Source organism: Cnephaeus nilssonii (assembly GCF_951640355.1).
Source record: "Cnephaeus nilssonii genome assembly, chromosome: 13".
Taxonomy (NCBI): domain Eukaryota; kingdom Metazoa; phylum Chordata; class Mammalia; order Chiroptera; family Vespertilionidae; genus Cnephaeus; species Cnephaeus nilssonii.
The window spans coordinates 15,367,317-15,389,465 of record NC_137084.1 but is presented as its reverse complement, the minus strand read 5'-3'; the positions used below and the strand labels follow the sequence as shown (position 1 = coordinate 15,389,465).

Genomic DNA, 22,149 nt, shown 5'->3' with positions numbered 1-22,149 from the left:
GAACAAAATAACTCCTAAATAAAGAGTGTCTCAGTATTACTGATTTTTCCCTTTAAAAAAATACTTCTATTGATTTTTAGAAAAAGAAAGGGAGAGGGAGAGAGACATTGATGTGAGAGAGAAATATCCATCAGCTTCCTCCTTCTGCAATGCCCTACCAGGGATGGAGCCTGCAACCCGGGCATGTGCCCTGACCTGCTGGAATCGAACCAGCAACCTTTCGGTGCATGGGACGACACCCAACAAACTGAGCCACACCTGCCAGGGCCGATTTTCCCTTTTGACAAGGAGTGGGGGTGCCTCAGACTGCACAGCTTACTGGGAGGAGGGGGGGAGGGCTTTACAGACCCTGGCAGTTAGGTTCCCAAAGACTCCTGAATCCCTGCCCTCCCCACCCCAAACCTCACAGCACAGCTGGGCAAGCACCCCAGTTGGGCCCAAGATCTGTTCCTGTCACCTCAAACCCACGAGGGCGAGGGAGTCCCTGTCTCACCCACCGCCTGTGCTCAGAGGGCAGGGCAGGGTGGGGAGAGGCACCCTTCCAAAGAGGGATGAGAGGCAGGGCAGAAAATTCCCTCTGGGCGAATGTAATCCCAAACAGAGTAAATCCCGGGCTGCCCGGCTAAGCTCCTCGGCTCTCCCGGAGAAACCCGAGGGAAGTCCCTGGTGCGGCCCTGTCCGTTTCTCTGCCGGCCCCATGACTGCAGCCTGACCCGCAGGTATGGCAGGTCAGCCACCAGGTCACGCTGCTGCCAGAAAGGAGGCCGGGCCAGGTGGCTGACCAGAATGGGGGAGGCACCACGGTACCCCCTTTCTCTGAGAACCAAGACTGGGGCCCTGGGACACACCCCACATTAACGGCCCCCCACCCCAGCCCTGCCAGAATCCCACCCCCCACACCTCCCATGCCTCTCCAGGAGCTGGGGTCCTGACAGTCAGTGTTCTTCCCCAGAAGCCCGCACCAGCAGCCTCAGGGTTCTCTGATGTCAGAAAAGCTGATGGGGCACTTTATGAGGAGTCTGGGGTCAGGAGGGTGTAGGCAAAAACGTACACGTGTACACGTGTGCATGTGTGAGCATACACGGCAGCCAGAGCCATATTTCCAAACCACAAGTCCGCTCACGTAACTGCTTCCCACTGCGCATAAAACAAAGATTAGGATCGCTCTGGGAAGCCTGCGGGTGTGCCCTGGAGAGGCAGCCTCTGTCCCATTCCCCGCTGGGCCTCAGTTCCCGCCGCAGCCACCCGCCCTCCCCAGCCACACGGAACTCCGGGAAGCCTTGCTGAAGGCCCAGCTGAGGTCAGGCGCCTTATCCGCTCTCCTAGGGCGGCATCCTTCCTTCCCAGAACCTACAACTGCGAGTTCCTCACCCGTTTGAGTAAGTCTTTGTTTGGAGCCCACCACCGCCCGGACGTAAGCCCCATGACCGGCTCTTCTGCTGGTTAGTGTGTACCCGGCACCCCCACAGGGTGTAGATGCACAGAGGTGTCAAATACACATCTGGTGGGTGAGTGAACTGCGAACACACACTGTTGCCTCCAGCTCTCTCCTTTCCTTCTCGTCCTCTGTGATAAAAGCTTCCCTCCCCACCACACCCCCTCATCCTGAGGGGCCATTCTGGCCCCAGCACACAGGCAGTTAACAGCTGACTCCCGCCAGCCCCCTGGAGGAGCTGGGAGGGAGCCAAGCCCCAAGAGCAGCCCCTGGCTCTGGCCAGAGAGAATTTTCCAGTCCCTGGCTGCATGGGGCTGCCTCGCAGAACAGGAAAGGACAGTCGGCCAAAACCATCAAGCCCGAGGCCTCTCTCCACAAAGTCTCTACCCTCCCTCCCACTGCATGGGGAGAGGGGGTCTACCGTCCTGAACCCCAAGCCGCGTCACCATCTAGGACAGTGATGGGCCACCATTTGAGCTTGGTGTGTCAAACTTCACCATAAAACTGAGCATAACTCGGGTAGTGTGTCACTTTGAGGAAAAAACATTATTTCGCAAATGTTTCATCCTCAGGAGCAGCAAATGTTTCATCCTCGGCATGCGGCCGCCTCAGCGGCCACGTGTCATCAGAAATGGCTACGCGTGTCAGTGCTGACACGCGAGTCATACGTTTGCCATCACTGATCTAGGATATAGTCTAGACCCCTCTCTCCTGTGCCTAGAGCCCCCAGGGATGGAGCCACAGCACTCCCACCCTGTCCCCCATGGGCCCTAGAAACCAGGGAGCCTCCTGCCTGCCAGGGAAGGCTTGGCTCCGGCTGCTTGGGCAGCTGCTTTCCACTGACCTGGGCCAGCCAGGAGGGCCGGACTGCCAAGCTGGGGAAGCCCAGGTGCCCAGGCCCTGCCCGGGTGGCTTCCCCGCCTGGCTGCCATCAGTGGAGGGCCTCAGCGTGGTCCTCAGGAGGGAGGGGGGGCTGGAGCCAGGGTGGTCCATGTGCATGTGCATGTACATGTACATGTGTGACACGTGTGAGCTTACATATGCCAGGAACTCACTTGTAAGTATCTGTGTGTTGAGTTAAAGTTATGAGGAGGAATTTAGAATGATTCTTTACTTTCTAAACCTTCCATAATCCTAGGTAACTTGTAATATAAAGCAATTCCTCCCCTCCCCCACAAGTAATTCATATCTATTGTAGAAAATTTGAAAAATGCAGAGGCACAAAGAATAAACCCCAAATTCCCAGGTATCCAACATTAACATTCAGAGGTATTTTTTCTCCTCTTAAAAATGTTCATGCATGTGTACAATTTTTAAAAATAAAATTAGTTCATAAGAAACATCCTATTGCAGAACCTGGTTTTAACAGCACGGGGTGAACCAGCATGGAGAGGCCGCAGCCTCCAGCACCAGTCTGGGCTGTGACGGCCCCTCTAGGTCACCCTCACCCCCACCCCATCACACACACACTCATACATACGTTCTTGTGCACACATTCTCTCTCCCTCACACACTCACTCCTACTCATATACTCTCAACACACACACCTACTCATACACTCTCTCTCACACACCTACTCATACACTCTCTCACACCTACTCATACACTCTCTCTCACATACACTCTCTCACACACACTCATACACTCTCTCTCACACCTACTCATACACTCTCTCACACACATACACTCATACATACTCTCTCACACCTACTCATACTCTTTCACACACACACACACACACTCATACACTCTTTCTCACACACACTCATACACTCTCTCTCTCACACCTACTCATACACTCTCTCACACACACATACACTCATACATACTCTCTCACACCTACTTATACACTCTTTCACATACACACACACTCATACACTGTTTCTCACACACACTCATACACTCTCTCTCTCTCACACCTACTCATACACTCTCTCTCACACCTACTCATACACTCTTTCACACACACACTCATACACTCTTTCTCACACACACTCATACACACTCTCTCTCACACACACACACCATCATCCTGGCAACTCCAAGTCAGAGGATTCAGTCGGTGCCAGGCCAGTGAAGAGAACCAAGGCCCCAGAAAAACCAGGTCCAGATGTGCATGGAGCTCACATCTGGGCGTCCCCTGGCTCAGGGACCTGCTGATGCCTGCCAGGATGGGTCTGGGGGAAGGGAACTGTGCCTCCCCTGGCCCAGAGCCCAGCCTCCTCACATCCCCTGGGACTCGGGCACATCCTCCTCAGTGCGGTGGGAGTGTGGTGAGGGCAGCAGAGACCCAGCACTGTAACGGCAGGTTCTCAGAGCGGCAGAGGAAGGTGGTGGTCAGGGTGGGACAAGAAGGATTCCAGAGACACCCCCTCACACACAGTTCCCAGATGACAAGAATTTAGGGGATGCCCAGAGGGCTTCCTTCCCCGAAACCAGGCTCCAGACCTGGCAGCCTGGCCTGGCCTCAGTGCTCCAGGAGAGGGGACGCTGGGCCAGGAGTCCAGGGCTCTGCATGGAGCCAACTGGGCATGCCAGGAATCTCCTCCCCACCCCGAGCCGGTTCCATTTGGAATGGTCTGCCCTCGGCCCGCACCTACCACGCCTCACCCTCACCACCGTCCCCAGGCCTGGCAGCTCTGAAGGGTCTCAGGCTGGGATGCACCAGGGACAAGAGTCCTGTTGGAGACAGTCAAGCAGCGCTGGCCATACTTACAAAGAAGAGCAAGTTGAAGAGGAAGAGGAAGTATTTGGTGACTTTGACACAGGCTGACCCCATCCTGCGGCCCTGGAGCTCCCTGTGGAGAGAGGAGGCAGGTAGGTCAGCGTAGGGTGGGACTGGGTGGGGCAGGAGGGAGGGAGAACCAATGCTAGTGGGCGCCGACCATCTGCTGGCCCCAAATCCTCACAACAACCCCAGGAGGTAGTACTAACAGGAGGTCCCGTTTTACGGCACCTTGAGGCCCGGAGAGGTTAGATGACTGGTCCAAAGCCACACAGCTGGGAGGTATGGTCCTGAGTAGTTTCAGCTGTTAGTTGCTTGGCAGTCAGGGTCTGAGTCAGCCACTCTACTGGGGCCAGGCCTGGAGGAAAATTATATGGAGAACCTCAGGGTCTGAGACTTGCCCAGATGGGCTCATGGAAGTCCAGGGAGTTAGTGAGTGACTGCTGGACACCCAGAGGGTGAGACCTGTGGCTTGTCCCACGCATTTTCAGATCCCCTCCGACACCGTTCATGCTTCTGAACAACACACACCACGCTTGAGCATGCTGTGACCCTTTACTCAGGACCCCAGGCCAGGGCAGGACTGGGGCGGAAGGGGGAAGCTGCAAGCTGGCTGCCCCTGTGCCCTCCCCCAGGCCAGACAACTCAGGAATGACGGAACCAGAGCCAGGCAGCTAGGGCTGGGACAGCTGGCCAGGGCAGCTGCATGGCTAGAGCCAGGCTGGGGGTGGGGGAAGCAGGCACCAGACCCAGCCATGTTCCCACCACCCTATGAAAGCGGGGGCGGGGGGGAGGGGAGGGCACAGAGCAGAGAGAATAGGGGCCCAGAGGCCCTTGCAGGGTGAAGGGCATCCTAAGTCATGGGAATCTCCCCTGTCCATGTGGAGGTCCCTCATGTGCTCTGGACATAATAACAATGTTCCATCATCCCTGCCAAGTGGAAGCTCGGCTTCAACTTTATACACTTCCAGCCAGGGACGGGGGAGGGGGACAGGGGGAGGGCTCACCGCGCCAAGGGGCCCAGTTCAGTTTTCTGACATCCCTGTCTTTAGCTAGCTGCCTTTCTAGGGGTCAGATTTGGGCCCATGAAGCAAAGCCCCCGAAAGAAGGGAAAAGGCTGCCTGGTTGGTGGTGAGCGCCCCATCACAAGTCTCATGGAAACACAGTCTGAGTCAAGACATGGGGGGTTCAAGTGCTCCTTGGAGAAATTAGACGAAATGGCTCTTCCCAGCCACGGGGGCCCACGGTCTGGGTCTGAGAAATGGAAAGAGGGCAGTGACTTAGGAACCATGAAAGTCCAGCCTTAGCAACTCTGCCTGGGGACGCCCCCCCCCCCCCCCCAGGACCCAGGGGGAGAAAACAGGCTGGCCACCCCCATGTCAGGAGACACAGAGATCTGAGAGTAGGCCTGCGGGGGGGCTGTGGGGGGGTGCAGTCTGCATACAGGAGAGCTACTGTTTTCCTCCGTCCCCTCCCAGCACAGCGCCTGACACCCCACAGGCACTGCACACACTCGCAGGGAACAAACAGCCAGCGAGGCAAGGTCCTCCCATGGAGGGAGGCGTGCGTTTCTCCCCTCCTGGGACCGGCTGGCCTGCCTGGGTTTTCTCCCAGTAAATGACACGTGATGCCCGCCCCACGGGCTGACACAGGCTCAGCCAAACGGCCGGTAGATAAAATAGTCGGAATTTCACCAGAAGAGCTTTTCAGTAACCACGTCCCAGGGTGGAGGGGCCCAGAGGCAGAGCGGCGGTGCCAGTCGGTTCTTGTGAAACTGGAGAAGTGTGGAAACAGCCCTTTGGCAACGGCAGCGGCCTCGGAGCCTGGGAAGGGAGTTTGTACACTTTCCGGCTCCCACATCCTCCTCTCGGGCCAGGTGTTCCCGGCAGCTTTTAAACATTTTTTTAAATGTTTTTTCTTTTCCATTGATTTCAGAGAGTGAAAAAGGGGCGGAGCGGGGGGGGGGGGGGAGAGGGGCTAGAAACATCAATGATTTGAGAGAATCATTGATCAGCGGCCTCCTGCACACCCCACACTGGGGATCAAGCCCGCAATCCAGGCGTGTGCCCTGATGGGGAATCAAACTGGGACCTTCTGGTTCATGGGTTGACACTCAACCACTGAGCCACACCGGCCGGGCTGGGATGGGGCAGCTTTTAGACAAGAGTGAATCGCAGGCCTGCCCAGTAAGCAGGAGGGACTGCCTGTGAACAGCCATTGGCCTCGGCCATCCTTTTAAGCCTCACAACCTGCCCGGAAGGTGGGAAGGTGAGGAGGGTATTCCTATCCTGGGGAGGGGGTAGGACAGGCTCAGGCAGGTGCAGTCACGTGCCCAAGTCACACAGCTCCTTAAGCAGCTCGAGATCTTTCCGCCATGAAATGCGGTCTGCAGGGAGTGGTTGCCGCTGTATCTGGGGATGCTGGGATTCCGTTGACCACGCAGGTGGTGAGGACCAAGGTGACTGACTGCTCAAAGGCGCTCTGGTTTGGAGGGCAAGAAGGAGGCAGAGGCTGCTGGGCTGGCATCCCCAATACTCCAGCCCCCGGGTCACTTCACTGGTCTCTTGGTCACTCACACAAATTGTACCAAGCGTTGGGCAAAGCCTTTCAACATCCTACGATCAAGCTAAGGCACAGAGCACAGGGGGGTAAAGGAGCTTGACTGGCCAAGGCAGGGCCCAGGCCGCTGAGCCCTTGGGCCGCCCCCTCCTCTCCAGGAGGCAGCTGGTTGGGTTTAGACGCTGGAGCTGGAGCCAGGCAGCCCCTTGACTGGCGGGCAGCTTGGCCAACCGGGGTAGGTGCAGAGTCTACCTGGGCATCGCCTGAGAGAGGAGAAGGTGCTGAGAACCAGAGTCTGGGGTGGGTGGCTCCTGGGCTCGTGGGCCAGGATCCAGGATGCAGAATCTTTCTGCCGAGACATTTCCCTTTAAGCCACAGGGAGCAGGGCTCTCCACGCCCGACAGGAGATGTGTGGTTCCATGAAGGGCAGGGGGTCAGCGCAGGCTGGGAACACACCCATGTCGCCCCACGATGGCGTGTGGCATCAACTTTAGGGAGCCCACCACCACCACCAGGCCCCCAGGAGACTCCAAAGTTGGAATCAGAGGGCTTGGGGTTCCATTCTAGCTCCACCTGCTCATGCTGAGGGGTCTGAGCCTCAGTCTCCTCATTCACAGATATGAATAAGGGCTAGGGTAGGACAGGGGGTGTGGCCTGCCAGGCCGGCGGATCAAATCCAGCCCCCACCCCTATGTTTGTATGGCTTACAAAGTAAGAACAGATTTTTACATATTTAAATGGTTGGGAAAAAATAAAAAGTAGAGTATTTGTAACACATGGAACTGAAATGTCGATGTCCATAAATAAAGTGGGTTGGCACACAGCCACACCCTCTCGTGTGTCTAGTCGGAGGCTGCTATGGCGCTGTGGGGGCAAAGGGGGCAAAGCTGCAGCAGACCCTCAGCCCACAGAGCCCGACACACTTACTGCCCGGCCCCCTATGGAAAATGTTGGCCGGTCCCTGGTGCAGGGGAGCAAATGGTGGTGACACAGGATCCCCGGACAAGGTGCAAACCCTGGCTCTGCCAGTCCATGGCCACAGGGAAGGACTCCCGGGCCCTCATTCTCTTCACCTGTAGAGTGGGGCTCTACAGGGGAAGCCCCTGTTATGAAGACAGTGAGGTCACAGCTGGCAGTCAGGACTCGGTGAGCGGAGCTGGCTAAGCATCTATACTGGGACTTTTGGAAGGAGTGAGGGTGAGCGTCTCATTTGCAGATGAAATTAAGCAGAGAGCCTCTCCCGGCGTTATGCTTCCTTGTATACACTTTCTGCAAACACTGGAGGGTCTGCCCATGCTTTCCTATGAGAATGTCTTAACAAAACAAGCACATTTTATTGGGGAAATTCCAGAACAGTCCCTGACAGCTGTGTGAGCGGTAGGAGGAAGAAGGTACTGATTTTGTGTTAGGCTTTATAGCAGGTAAATTGACCATTTCTAAGCATCTATCATTTAAACCAGGGGTCCTCAAACTTTTTAAACAGGGGGCCAGTTCACTGTCCCTCAGACCGTTGGAGGGCCAGACTATAGTTTTAAAAAAACCACTATGAACAAATTCCTATGCACACTGCACATATCTTATTTTGAAGTAAAAAAACAAAATGGCAAAAACATCCGCATGTGGCCCGCGGGCCGTAGTTTGAGGACGCCTGATTTAAATTGACCATATATATCATTTTATGCCAAACCAGTTTGTACAGTGAAATTATTATGCTAATATATTATTAATTCCTCTCATCCTTCAGTCTCACCTCAGACATCCACCTCCTCCAGGAGCCCCCCTACTCCAGCCAGTCCGATCACCACTGCCACGGCCACCCCTCCCCGGGTGCCAGCACACGTTGGTTAGGGATGCTCCCTCTCTGCTCCCTTCCAGCAGCACTGGATGCTGGAGCGGTTCCCAGAACAGGCTCTGGCATCAGACTGCCTGGGTTTGAATGGGATCCTATCACCTCCTAGCTGTGTGACTTTGACAAAGACATTCACCTCTCTGAGCCTCACCTGACTCATCTGTGAAAAGAGGAAAATGAAATCTATTTGGCAGATTTGCTCAGACGATGTGGGTAAAGTATCTGGTAGGCTTTCAATAAATGGAGGCTACTATTCCAACTCAGAATGCTGTCCAGTAATTTTCTACTCGCTTATCGATCTCCCCTATGGGTTGTGGTACCTTGAGGGGAAAGACTATGTATTATTTATGAGAACAAAGTAGGCTCCCAAAAAATATTGCCAACTGGAGCATGGGTGGATCGAGAGCTAGGAGGATGGAGGAATAGACAGAGGGATGGATAGATGGAGGAATGGATAGAGGGATGGATGGATGGATGGATGGATGGATGGAAGAATGGAGGGATGGATGAAGGGATGGATGGATGGAGAGGTGAAGGGGAGGGGGAAGAACTTCCACATCAAATACCAGGACTTTCAAGTACTCAGCCACCTGAAGGGGGTTGAGACCCACTGCCCCTGGGTCAGCTGAGACTCTATTTTCAGGCCTCTTTTGTCCTCACCAAAGGGATGAGTGGGGGTTGTGTAGGGTGAGCACCCAGGGCCAGCTCTGAAAGTCAGACCCATTCCCAAGGCTCCCTGCACCTGTAGAGGAGGAGGTTTGGTTTGTCCCTCAGCTGAGGAGGAGGAGGAGCCTTCCACCCTGACCCTAGAACTTGGATGTCCCCACCTAGCCTTGGGGACACTGGGTGGGGCCTGCAGCATTGTACCTCAAGGCCCAGAGTTAGGAGGTGCGGGCGGAGGCCTGCTCTGACGGGTCACTCAGTAGGAAACCTAGCACAGGTGACTGTCCCCACTCCCACCCTCCTACCCTCCCACGCCCACCCCACCCTCCTCACCTGTCAAATGACAGGACCAGAGCAGTGTTTCTGGAGTAGTTCCTCCAAATACGAGTCCTAGGAGATTCCTGTTAAGAACAAAAAGTTTTGCTGTCACCAAGTTTGGGAAGGAACAGTTCTCTCCAAGAGTCACCATATATTAGGCTGTTAAGGACTCCACACTGGCTATAAACACCACTGATTTAAAACCATTGTTCACTTAATAGCCCTTAACACCATGTGGAACATATCCTAGCTCTTGAGGTCTTGAGGTCCCTGCGGGGAGGAGGGGCAGTACTCCAGGATTCTAAGTACGCAGGATTCAGGGGAGGGGACAAGATGGCCCTTCTATCCTCCAGCTGAGCACCTGAGAGCCTCAGGCAGGTCTCTGCCTCCTCCCCTCCTCCCACAGCCCAATCCAGGGCCCCTCCTGGCCCCACGCCTCACCTCCCCGTGGACCTGTACTGTTCCCTGGCTGGTCACGGGTTCCACTCCTACCCTTCCCAATCCGTTATCCATACCCCAGGAAGGGCTTTGCAAAATGTAGGCCAGATCTTGCTGCTCCCCAACCCTGCAGCCCTGCAGCCCTACAATGGTGATACAGCCGACAGGTTTGCTATAACATCCATGCTCTATGTGGCCTCCGGAGCCCTGCCTGGTGTCCCCTGCCCACCTCTGTCCTCAGCACCTCCCCCTTCCCACACACACATGTTCATTCCTCAGGCCATAAAGGCCGTGCTTTCCTGTTGTTCCAGTAGAACAGGCCCTTGTCCACCGCAGGCCCTTGACCGGCCTCGTCTCCCAAGACCACTCCTCCCCCAAAACCCCAGGCTGGCTCCTAACCTCCTTGTAGGCTGAGCTCCCTCCTCCCAGAGGCCTTCCCTGAACACCTGATCTACTCACTGGGCCTCACCTCCAGCTGCACATTAGAACCAAAATATGGCAATGCCTGCCCCCCATCCCTAACCCACCAAGTCATCAAAACCTTGGGGGAACTCCCCCAGTGACTATACAGAGCGGCAGCTTTGACACGTGGCCCTGTCACACGCCCTGTTCACTGCATTTGTCCTCTTAGTTCACTACTGTGTCTGCAGCCCCCATTAGAGTATGGCTCCTTACGGGGAGGGGCTGAGTCTGTCTTATTCACCCGATACCCCAGAGCCTAGGACAGTGCCCAGTACATAGCAAGTACTTGGAAGGGGGGGGGGGGGCGGGGGCAGGCTGGAGAGGCCAGGAAAGGTTTCTTAGAGAAGATAAGACAAACCGACATTGATCCTGCAACTGGAGGCTTCTGGTCCTTAGAAATGGCGTGGCTGGCTCGTGGGGAGGGGGTTGCTTCCCATAAGAGTGGGATTTTCATCTCCTTTGGGTCAGAAAAGCCAATGGGAGCTGTGAACTGTCCCCCAAGAAAGACACACACAGTGGGGCAGGCAGATGCTGTCATCTGGCCAGGGGGCCATAAGCAGGGAGAGCCAGGAGGTGCTTACTTCCCCTTTGTCTCCCTTTCGTGTGGAGCAGCGCCCTCAATCATGGCTGCACACAGGAATTACCCTGGGAGCGCTGAGGCTGGCCGGTGCCTGGACCCCTCCCAGAGATGCTGATATAATTGGTCCGGGGAACAGCCCTGGCATCAGGATTTTTTAAAGCTTTCCTGGGGACTCTAACGTGGGAGACCCACTGCCGTAGGCCCCATCCGCAGCACGGCCCGGTGCCTCTGCTGCGAGCGGGATGCAGGCAGGCCTGGGATCCCGGTGCAGCAGGGCCTGGCCAGGGAGAGTTCCCACAAAGCTCCGGGCACCTCTGCTCCATCCTCGACTTCCTCAGGAGGCACATCCCCCCTGAGTCACCAACTCCAGAGCAATGTCCGCTCTGCGGGGCGAAGACCTTTGAGATCAGTGCATTTTTCAGAGGGGCCCGGAGGGAGCAAGAGCCTGCAGGTCACACAGGAAAATCAGGGCTGAGCACGTGATGGAGGCCTGGGCGAGTCTGGGTCCAGAGCTCTTCTCCCTCCACCCGCGGCCCTGTCCCAGCTCACCAGGCCTTCGGCATCGGAAGGTCTCCGAACTGAACTCAGCCACGCAGTGACCCTCGGTTCCCTCCCGGGACCTGCCACATATCAGCCACCTAGCCCTGGGAGACACTGCAGAGCTACCTCCTTATCAGCGAATGGGGACACCAAACCCGCCCACCCACACTGCTGTGACGGTGACCTGCTATCAGGCTGGCACCCAGGAGGGCTCAGACCGTGCTGGCACCCTAGCCCACTCCTCCTCTCCCTCCCTGAAATGCCAAATCGGCTGCATCTTACCAGCCGTGTGGCCTTGGGCAACCACTTCGCCATTGTGCCTCAGCTTTCCCACCTATAAAATGGACTTAATAATGGGTTATGATGAGACTTACATGAATTAGTATCTGTAAAGTGCCTGGCACCCAGGAAATGTCAAATAAATGCTACCAATTACGACGATGATGATGAGTCTCCGGAAGTTGCTAGTTTCCACCGACAGTCTTGACCAGCCTCCAGCTGTGTGCCCGGCCTGGAGGGCTCCGGGTCAGAGGGTGACTGCCGCTGCTCTGAGGCAAGGGGGTGGGGGTGAAGCTAAACAGGGCCTCTGCCCTCACAGGGGAGGGGCCTCTGGCTCCGAGCCTCGGGCTGTGCCCAGGGGCCTGTCTCAGGCCTGGAGGTCCAGCCAGTCTGGTGAGTTGGACAACTGACCCCGTGGGAGCTCAGACTGCTTCCTTGGGCAGAAAGTGGAGCGAGAGAGCCTGGCCTGGCTGCTCTGCTTGGAAGCCCTATCCGCGGGCACTCCACCTGCAAGCCCGTTCCTGCCCACCCAGCCCTCCGGTGCCTGGACTTTGTCTCGATCACCCCTGCAGAGGCTGGCCACAGGTGGCTGTATTTGTTTTCACATGTGACAGGTGATGCGTTTCCTGAAAACACGGCTGACTCCAGGGACTGGCTTTTTGAACTCTTCACTCTCTTATTTTTCAACCTCTGATCTTGGTTTGTTTGGGTGTTTTTTGTTCTTGTTAAAACAAAACAAAAGAAAAACAAAAGTAAAAGGCTGTTACTCTGGGAAACAGAAAAATCGTGAGGCCACCGGTGTGATTAGGATCTCAAGTTTCCTCCAAGACCTGGGTTTGAATCCCAGCTCTTGCTTCCTACTAGCTGGGTTGTGACCTTGAGCAAGGGAGTTATTAAACCTCCCAGAGCCCAACATCTCATCTCTGACACAGGGACACTAGCAGGACCCTCTCGTAGGATGGTTGGGGGACTGAGATAAGGTGTGTAAAGAGCTTTGGGAAAACTGTCAGTTGCTCAATACAAGTGAGCAAATCCCACCACCGCTGCCATCATGGCTTGGAAGAAACATATGCAGACCAGACCCTCCCAGGAATCATGGGATTTCTGAGCCCCAAGGCCTCCTTTCTTCTTCCTGATGCAGAACTCGAGGCTCCATGAGGAGCGGCTCCTGCCATATGATTCCATCCACGTGTGAAATAGGCTCCCATTCTCCTGAGGGCTTAACACCCTGGAGCTGGAACTGACCCTGGCATTTGGGGGAAGGCCAAGGGTACCACAGGAATGTAGGCAGCAGCCACCCCTGGCCAGACTGTGGCACCGGAGGGACAGCACTTTACAGTTTGTATCATGCCATTCCCACTGTCCCCCATTTAATCTAACACCCTACCCTTGAGATATTATTGCCCCCATTTAACAGAGGACAAAACTGAGACTCAGAGGTTCAGTGGCTTGCCTAAGGTCACACAAGTAAGTGACCAAACCCTGATTAAAAATCAGGTCTGGCCCCAGCTTGTGTGGCTCAGTTGATTGAGCATTGTCCCATGCACTGAGAGGTTGCTGGTTCGATTCCTGGTCAGAGCACATACCTGGGTTGTGGGCTTGAGCCCCAGTGGGGGGCATGCAAGAGGCAGCTGATAGATGGTTCTCCCTCATCGATGTTACCCTCTCTCTCCCTCTCTCTCTAAAGACGTCTCCGTGGACGTCCTCTGCTCAGAGTTTCCGACCGGCTGCCTGTGGGAATGAGGTAGATGGTGGGGTCTGCCTACCCTCCCCTTCCATACCTCTGTTTGCCCACCTGCCCTCCTGCCCTCCCCCAGCTCTGAGGCCTGACTCTTAGCTTCCTGTCAGGAAGGAAAAGATCAGCCCCACCAAACCTGGCCAGGGTGTTCCTTCAGTGTGCCTGATGAGGCTGACAGATGTGGCCCTTCCCAGCATGCTTTGCTCTGAAACCCAAGCAATGAGACTGGAGAGCCTTCAGCATCAAGAAGGGGTCCCCCTTTTCTCTCTCTCTCTCTCTCTCTCTCTCTCTCTCTCTCTCTCTCTCTCTTCCCTTTTTCCCTCTGGAAGGCGGCCGGCAGGGTGATCTCCAATAAAGCCTGTGTCCTGGTATCCCATGGTCTCCGGCCCTCTGTTTCATCTTTCATCATGCTGCTGAACCCTGGGTGAGCATGGACTATCCTCGAACCTAGCCCTGAGCTTCTGACTCCTGATCTGGCTCTGCTCAGTGGTAACCTAGCCCCGAGCTTCTGACTCCTGCTCTGGCTCTGCTCGCGGGCATGGTTCTGAGTCGATTGGCCTGCTCAGAACACTTCTCGAACCCTGCCGTACCAGGACACGTGGGAATCTCGTCGCTTTCTTCTAACCAGTAGGCTTAACCTTTTGCCACCGGATTGGAAAGCGTTTGAGATCCCTACGAACAGGCTTTCCCCTCCCCACCCACCCTCTCGCTCTCCCCGCTTGCTTTACTCCTCTGGAAGCCCTCTTTGCCCTCTCAAACCCCTTTCTCTTCCTTCTGACTCTTTCAACCCAGCGGATCGTTTCTCTCCACGTGTCTCAATCTCGCCACCTCCTTACAATCCTAAACCTGTCCCTCTCTGACTAAGCACTCTTTTTCCCAGGTCAACGCCGGACTGCAGGATAACTTTCTCCTCACAGTTCCTGAAGTCGGTTTAGCCATTTTTTTTCCTTTACACACACTGGTCCCACCCACTGACAAAATAAAAAAAAAAAAAAGAAGGGGTCCCCTCTGGCAGCGCGGGGAAGAGCACACACGTGGAGCCTTTCAGCCTCCCCATCTGTCCCTCATGCATTAAAGACTCAAGATGAGGCAGAGTCATTGCCTGTGGCCTCTCCTTCTCCGTGGCTCCCTTTCTTGATGATTTTGGTCTTCTTAGCAGGCTGCTTGGACCCCATGCAGACCCTGCTCCCTCCCAGCACTGGGTTCTAAGGCTCACACACTCAGATCACAGTGCCAGAAAGGCCTTCGACATCACCTACATCGGTCCCCATTTCTCAGATGAAGAGACTGTGGCCCAGAGAGGACCACAAATCCCTACCCTTAGGGGGAAAGTGTGTGTTCAGTGTGTAGGGTGGGGCAGGGAGGGCAGTGGTTAGAGCCATCAGTACTTCCCAACCGGTTTCACATCGTGACACACAGAGAGAAGTATACATATTTGTTCAGTGCACTGGGGTGGAGAGGCAGAACTATGCCTGGTCTTAGGGGACCGGCCAAGGGCGAAGGGGAATCTCAACACATCTGTAACCCATTTGGGCATATCGGTTGGGAGGCCCTAACTGGAAGGGAAATTTAGATAAGATTAAAGACTTTCCAGGAGTCCCAGATTCCAGGGGCCCTGCAACCCAGATTCCCAGGGAGGCTCTACAGGCCACAGAGGGAGGCAGAACAGTGAACCAGGTCACATACTATGGACTTGGCATTGAGAGAGACCTAATTCCACTACCATCTCGTAGAGCTGGGTGACCTTTAACAAGCTGCCTACCTACTCTGAGCCTCATCTGTAAAATGGGGATATCAAGGCTTGCCCAAGAAGATGGCATAATCAGCTGCCAACCCGCAGAATGTGCGTGTGACAGAGACAGGGGACTCTGGGGAGAGCTCATGTTAGACAGAGCCCCCTCCTCCCACGTCAGGGGGAGAATATGCTGCCCCTTGAGATGTGTGACACACTCAGGTTCCTATAAACTGCCCCAACAGGTTGCCATCGCCCGAGAACTTGAAACAGAGGGAGAACTGGTGAGTGAAACAAAGACAGAGGAAAGCACCCCCATGGGAGCCTGTGTCCCACATCTTATCTCATTTAACCCCACTCCCTGCCGCCAGGTGAAGAGCATGGCTTCATCGTCCCCGTTTTATCAGCAGGACCTCTGGGCTCCGGCAGGTGGCACTTGTCCTGGTCACATGGAGACAGTGGCCTAGCTGAGCTCTGCACTCCAGACTCTCTGACTTTGGAGCCCCAGGGCCTCCCTGTTTTGTAATACTGCTTCCCACGGACGGACGGTCTGAGGGGCAGCCCTCCCAGGGGGTCCCGAGTGGACGTCCTCTGCTCAGAGTTCGCATTCACTGAATCCCCACTCTGGGTGGTCCCCGAGCTGGACACAGGGGACGGATGAATGAGACCTATCTCTGACCCCGGGAGTGCCCAGCGGAGGAGCACAGACATGAAAACAAGCAATTATACACCAACGTCATCATAAAGTAGCATGGCCATCCCACCCAGCCTCCAGCTCTCCCTTTAATGACCCTATGAGGTAAGCATTTTACAGTTGAAGATACCGAGAATCAGGGACTGAGGCCCGAGGCCAAGGTTACAGCCGATGGAGCTGGGGGTTGAAGCCCAACATCTAACGCAGAGCCCCTGTGCTTTCCCGTCATGCTGTGCTGCCGGCAGAAAGTTATAAATGATAGGAACTAAAATAACCTGACCAAGGCCCAGCCTACGTTCACTGGCTTTCACAGCTCAGCCTCTAAGCCTAACCAACTGAAGACATCCTGTGGCTGCACTCGGCACCAGGGGCCAGCTTGCACACCCACCCACGAGCCTGGCCGGCTGGGAGCAGGCGGCTAACAAAGGGTTAACATCTGGGCCAGAACTGGGGTTCCTCAGAGACGGAGGCTGGGTGTTGGGTGTGGGCTCTCAGCAGGGTAGTTAGGAAGAGGGAGGGGGACACTAATCAGGGACCCCACATAGCAGCAGGCTGGTAATTCAGTCACAATTCCCCAGGCACTGGGCTCAGGAAGGAAAAGACAGGTCTGCTGAGATGCGCCCTCCTTCAAGCAGCCTTCCCAGAATATTCTCCTGCGCAGACCCTCACAGAGCCCTATCTGGCAGCCCTAACCCTCTCAGCATGAGTACTTAAGGTGGGCATCAGACGGATGTGGGTTCAAACACTGGCTCTGTCCTCCTCTAATTGTCACATAGCTTTTCTAAGCCTCGGTTCCTTTATCTACAAAATGGGCTAATACTTCCTACCTCCCAAGGCTACAGTTCACACCCCACTTTGGCTTTAGGGGTACCTGATGGGGGGAGAGAGGGGGGGGAGAGGGAGAGCATGAGTGAGACACGGTAAACATACTGTATGTGCTGCTTACCTGTGGGTCCTTGGGTAAAAACACAGAAAATATGGGGACAACTCTAACTCTAAGAGCCTGAAGGTGGGTGGGTGTAGTCTTCCTGGCTGAGACCCAGATAAGGAGAGGGCAGGGCGGGGCTCTCCAGAGGCTCACCCATCTGTCCTTCGGTCTTCCCTCTCACCTGTCCCTTCCCTTCTGTATATGGCCCTGCCTCTGTGAGTGGCTTCCTCTGAGTCTTCCCCTCTGCCCTGACTCTCCTTGTTTCCGAGACCATCTCTCAAGTCTCTCCCTCTCACATCCCGAGAGCCTCTCTGAACATGCAGCGTCCAGGGCAACCTCACCCAGCACACAGGCGCGGCTCCAGCCTAGCCACCCTCCCATGGCGGGCAGCCGCTCCAGGGAGGAGTGGCCCAGAGGAATCCACTTGCAGTCAACTGCAGGGTCCCAGGCCCTCTGAGCATAGGATGAAAGGCCACAGCATCCACACGGCACATAAAGCCCAAACCCCAAGTCCCAGGCAGGGTGATGGCCATTTAACCAGACACCGGGCAGTTGGTGCAGGAAAGGGATAACAGACCAGCACAGCCTGTCGGGGCTCCCTGTCCCAGGAGAGACAGCCCTGGGCTCTCGGGTCCTCTGGGATTCTGGGGAGCTGGGCCTGGCCTCGGGCCTCAGCCTGCTAGACCCTCCTGAGACGCTCTAGATCCAGAGGGAAACTGAGGGGGGTGAGGGCATTGGTGGGAGGTAAAAAGAGAGGGGGAGATGGCAAGGAGTGAGTGAGTGAGGCAGAGACAAAGAGATAAGAGAATATGACAAAGAGACAAAGACAAACAGAATGACAGGAAGAAGGGCAGGGAGAGACGGATCCCAGGTGCAGGAACCTCATGCATCCAGGCCCTTTGGTCTCCATGGAAAGCCCCCAGGGAAGCCCGAGGCAAAACCTGCTCAGGAATGCAGCCCTGCTGACCCAGGCAAAGCCCCACCCTGGGAACCAGCCCAGCCCAGGTCCGCCTCCCAGACCACCCCAAATGCTCTCTCTCATCCTCTTCTGTAGCCAAGAGAAGCGGCCTCCTTGAGGGATCAGGACCCTCTGGTCTTACCCACAACACCCTTCCCCCACCAGCCATCAATAGTGGCCCAGCCCCTCCCCAGCCCATTCTTCTCAGCCCTGGCCTCGCCCAGATCCTGTGAGCACTGGGCAGTGCCTTGGAAGGAGACCCCCTCCCCCACGGAGATTCCAGAGAAGGCTGGGTCTTTCCCACGGGCTACTGCAGTCATTCACAGGCACCAAGGGAGCTGAAGCAGGGAGAGGGACTTGCCCTCAGCCAGCAGCAGCCACGCTGAAATGAGCACCGAGGTCCCAAGCGCCCCATGAAATCCCCCGAAATGGAGCCCTCAGGGCCCTGGGGAGGAAAGAAGAAAGGGGCCCTGCCCAGCCAGGTCTACCTCGTCATCACGCCCCTTCCCTAAACCTCAGCTTCCCCATCTGTGCAATGGGGGTGGTCCCTGTGCCAGCCCCCAAAGCAGAGTGAGCATCTAGGACCCTCCACCCTGGAGATCTAGGTCTCTGCCACCCTCACTTCCTCTCAATCCATTTCCTACTCTTCAAGGGCATCCCCCCCCCCCCCCAAGACATTTAGCCAAGAATGTGAGCACCTGCTGAGAGTTGGGGTGGGGGTGGGGGGTGGAGAGGTCATGAGGCCCAGCTGTGGGCCTTGGATGCCTCCCCCACATCCCAGCTCCTTTGGTCCAAGACCCCCACTGCCACTCTGGACCAGGGGACTCTGCCTTGGAGTTTGGGGTGGAAAGCCCCTTTCAGCTGTGACCCTGGGCAAACAGGTCAGCTCCAGGACCTTCCCTCTCTGGGATAACAACAGTTCATTCTTTCCTTTCAGGGAGGTGTGAGGTTTGAGGAGAAAAAAACGCTCTAGCTCAAAATAGGGAAGTAGGGTGATTATTATCACCGTGAGAGATTCTGGGCCATAGTCAGTTGGGAGGAGGGGGTGTACAGACAGACAGACAGACAGAAATGGAGCCTGCCGGTGTGGCTCAGTGGTTGAGCATCGACCTATGAACCAGGAGGTCATGGTTCAATTCCCAGTCAGGGCACACGCCTGGGTTGCTGGCTCAATCCACAGTGGGAGGCGTGCAGGAGGCAGCCGATCAATGATTCTCTCTCATCATTAATGTTTCTCTCTCCCCTTCTCCCTTCCTCTCTGAAGTCAATAAAAATATATTTTTTTTAAAAATGCAAAGAAAATGTGCTTGGTGCTCTAGGATGTGGTCTGGCATAGGGTTCCAGGGGTTAGCACAGGGACCTGTGGTGACAACACCTTGGTCTCAGAGAGTCAGGCAGGGCCTCAGGCCTGGGTCCCCAGGCTGCACAGGATAAAGATCAGACAAGCTGTTTTCCCAGGGGGAGGGCCCAGCACTGCAGGGTCCAAAGCCAAGAGCACAACAGCCTGGTGAGCCTCCGGGTGTCCAGAGGGAAAGTAGACTGTTTGCTTTGCAGCAGGAAAATGGATATGTAAATGAGCCACTTCTGCCAGCCTCCAGGCTCCTGGGAGGGGCACGCAGAGCCCACTCGTACTCCTGGATGCCCCCTCGGACTCATGCAAGTCCACCAGGGAGCCCCGTGTGATCCTGAGAACACAGGACATATATGACCCCGTCCCACAGATCTGGCAACTGGGGCTCAGGGAGGTACTGTGCCCAAGGTCACAGCTTGGAACTTGCACAGCCTGCTTGGAGCTGATTCTGTGCCTCTGCCCAATCCTTCCCCCATTATTGGACGAGAACACCCCTAGCTAGAGCAGATAGAGTTCAGGCCTTAGACCAGGCCCAAGCAGTCGCCCCTCTCAAGGGGGTTCGGTGGGTGGCGGTGGAATGAAGCTGACTGCAGGGACGAGGAGGGGTGGCCACTTCCTGAGCTCCTGGAACCCACCCATCTCAGCCGTAGTATTTTGCGTGCTTTGTCTTACGCAAACCTTCCGAGAGGTCAGTGAGGCACATAACTTCATTTTCAGGAGAAGGAAACCAAGAGTCAGAGAAGATAAGTGACTCACTCAGGGTCACAAAATATGGGAGTCACAGGTCTGAGGCTGACCCTGAAGTCATCAGCTGTCCACAGACCATGCAGACCCAGTGCTCCGAGTTCTGCCAGCCTGGGAGACCCCACAGGGGCCTTGAAGCCACAGCAGCCACAGCAGCCACAGCAGCCACAGCCCTTGCTCTCACAGCCTCACTGGGGAGTTACTAACCCAGTGAGCCAATTCACCTGTGGGACAGACCAGAGAGAGTTGCGTTGGCTTGGCCGGAGTACCAAGGCTCTCTCGGGGGAAGAAGGTGGCTGGAGCTGGGCCTGGAAGAATGAGGGAGACTCAGTCCAGTCAGGAGATGGGGAGGAGGTGAGGGCATTCAGGCAGAACCACAAGGCCTGGGCACCGATGTCTGAGTCTGGAAAATTCTGCATTTGGAGGGCAGGTACAGGTTCCAGGGGAAGCCAGGGGCTGAGGTGGGAGCGGGGGAGAGGGGCTGAACCCCACTTCCCCCCACCAACAGGGGTCTCAAATGCCCAGGTCTGGGCAGGAGCTGGGAACAGGGACAGCCTGGACCACCCGATCTTGCCTCCCCAGGTTCCTGGTCCAGAGCAAGAATCTCAGGATACCCTTTCCTGGAAATCTGGGCCCCTTGCACCCAACATTTCCCCCCATTCCCCAGCTCACATAAGAGCTCTGGGATCCCTAATCCTGTGGTTGAGAATAGAGAGGAGCCCAGATTTCTCCCTCCTCAGTTAGGGGGCAGGGTGGGGTGAGGGACCAAGCTCAGGATGGAGAGCAAAGAAAACATGGTTTAAATCCTGGCTCCAGCACCTCCTTAGCTGTAGGATCCTGGGCATCTCACTCATACATAGCCTCTGTCATCATCTATAAAATGGGCTCGGTAATAACACCCTCCCTGCCTATTTCACAAGGTGCTGGGAGGCTTTTAGGACTAAGAATGTGAGAAAATGTCCACTGCTAAAAGCTATAAAGCATAAGGTATCATTATGAGAAATGAGGATTTGGAGGCCTCAAGCATGGGAGTGACTTGCCCACAGTCACACAGTCACACGGCAGCAGAGCTTGGTTTTACTGGGTCTCCTGATGGCTGGGCCAGGGCTGTCCCACTGTAAGACCCCAAATCCCAGGGAGCCCTGCCCCTGGGGCTGACCCTCTTTGCATGGGTGGTGGCCTCCCCACATCCCAGCTCCTTCGGTCCAAGATTGGCTGCCACTCTGGACCAGGGACCCTGCCTTGGAGTGTGGGATTGAAAGCCCAGTTCTGCCCCTTTTATAAGTAGTTTCAGCTCCAGGACCCTCAGTTTCCTCATCAGTAAATGGAGACTGATAATAACCTCTACTTGGGGGTCTGGTGGGAGGCTGACCTGACATCGTGGCTGCAAAGTGCCCAGTGCAGGATCTGGCACACATTAGATGCTCCACAGATGAGGGTTCTCTCCTCGCCCTCGGCTCTGCCTGCCAGGCGCTCCCAGGCTTGGCAGGAGCAACTTTCCGTCCTCCGGGAAAACTTGGCCAGAACTATAACTGGGAACATAAACTGGCAGGAGGACACCAGATCTTGGAAGAAGATCACATTACTGAATGGCTAGCAGCGGGGGAAGGGAGATAAAAAGTAGAGCAAGACCCAGGCTCGGAGACAGTGTAGGAGACCTGCCTTCCCAGCCCCCTCACTTGGGGTCCCCTGGGGAAGCACAGTGTTCAAGGAAGGTACCCCTGTTCCTCCCCTGGACCCGCGCAGAATAAGCCCAGAGTTGGGGAGGGGAGGGGAGGGCGCAGGGAGGAGACAAGGCCAGGGGTCCTGTATCAGTGCTCCTGCTGGCTTTGAGGGCACACCCTTGGACACATCAGGTCCCCTGCCAGAGCCTCAGTTTTCCTTTCTGCAAAATAGGGACAGTGATAATCATCTTATCCTCCTGCCCACAAATATATACAGAGTGCACACTGGTGGAGGGTGATGAGGTGGGGGTAGGGGAAGGTGAGTTCAGGCCTCACATGAGGCTTTACCAAATAGGGCAAGGTTCCTGCTGTCAGCAGCACCAGGAGCTGAAACTCACCACACTGCCCCCACGCGCCCCATTCCACTACTCCATTGGTTCTCAAAGTGTGGTGCCCAGACCAGCAGCAGCTCCTGGGAGCATGTTAGCTATG

The 22,149-nt window shown here is 55.7% G+C and overlaps 1 protein-coding gene across 3 annotated transcripts in view; it reads right to left on the bottom strand.

The window, feature by feature from the left end:
* The window catches only part of CD82 (CD82 molecule), a 51,443-nt gene that overhangs the window by 19,576 nt on the left and 9,718 nt on the right, over positions 1-22,149 (bottom strand). The window contains exons 2-4 of one of the 3 annotated variants that reach the window (XM_079787927.1): positions 9,565-9,632; positions 4,392-4,518; positions 4,152-4,233 (exon numbers count right to left, since the gene is read on the bottom strand). In XM_079787927.1, coding sequence (XP_079644053.1) covers positions 4,152-4,214 — 63 coding nt within the window. In that variant the 5' untranslated portion in view covers positions 4,215-4,233; positions 4,392-4,518; positions 9,565-9,632. The remainder of the gene's footprint in view (positions 1-4,151; positions 4,234-4,391; positions 4,519-9,564; positions 9,633-22,149) is intronic. The other 2 variants (XM_079787928.1, XM_079787929.1) reach the window with 2 other exon arrangements.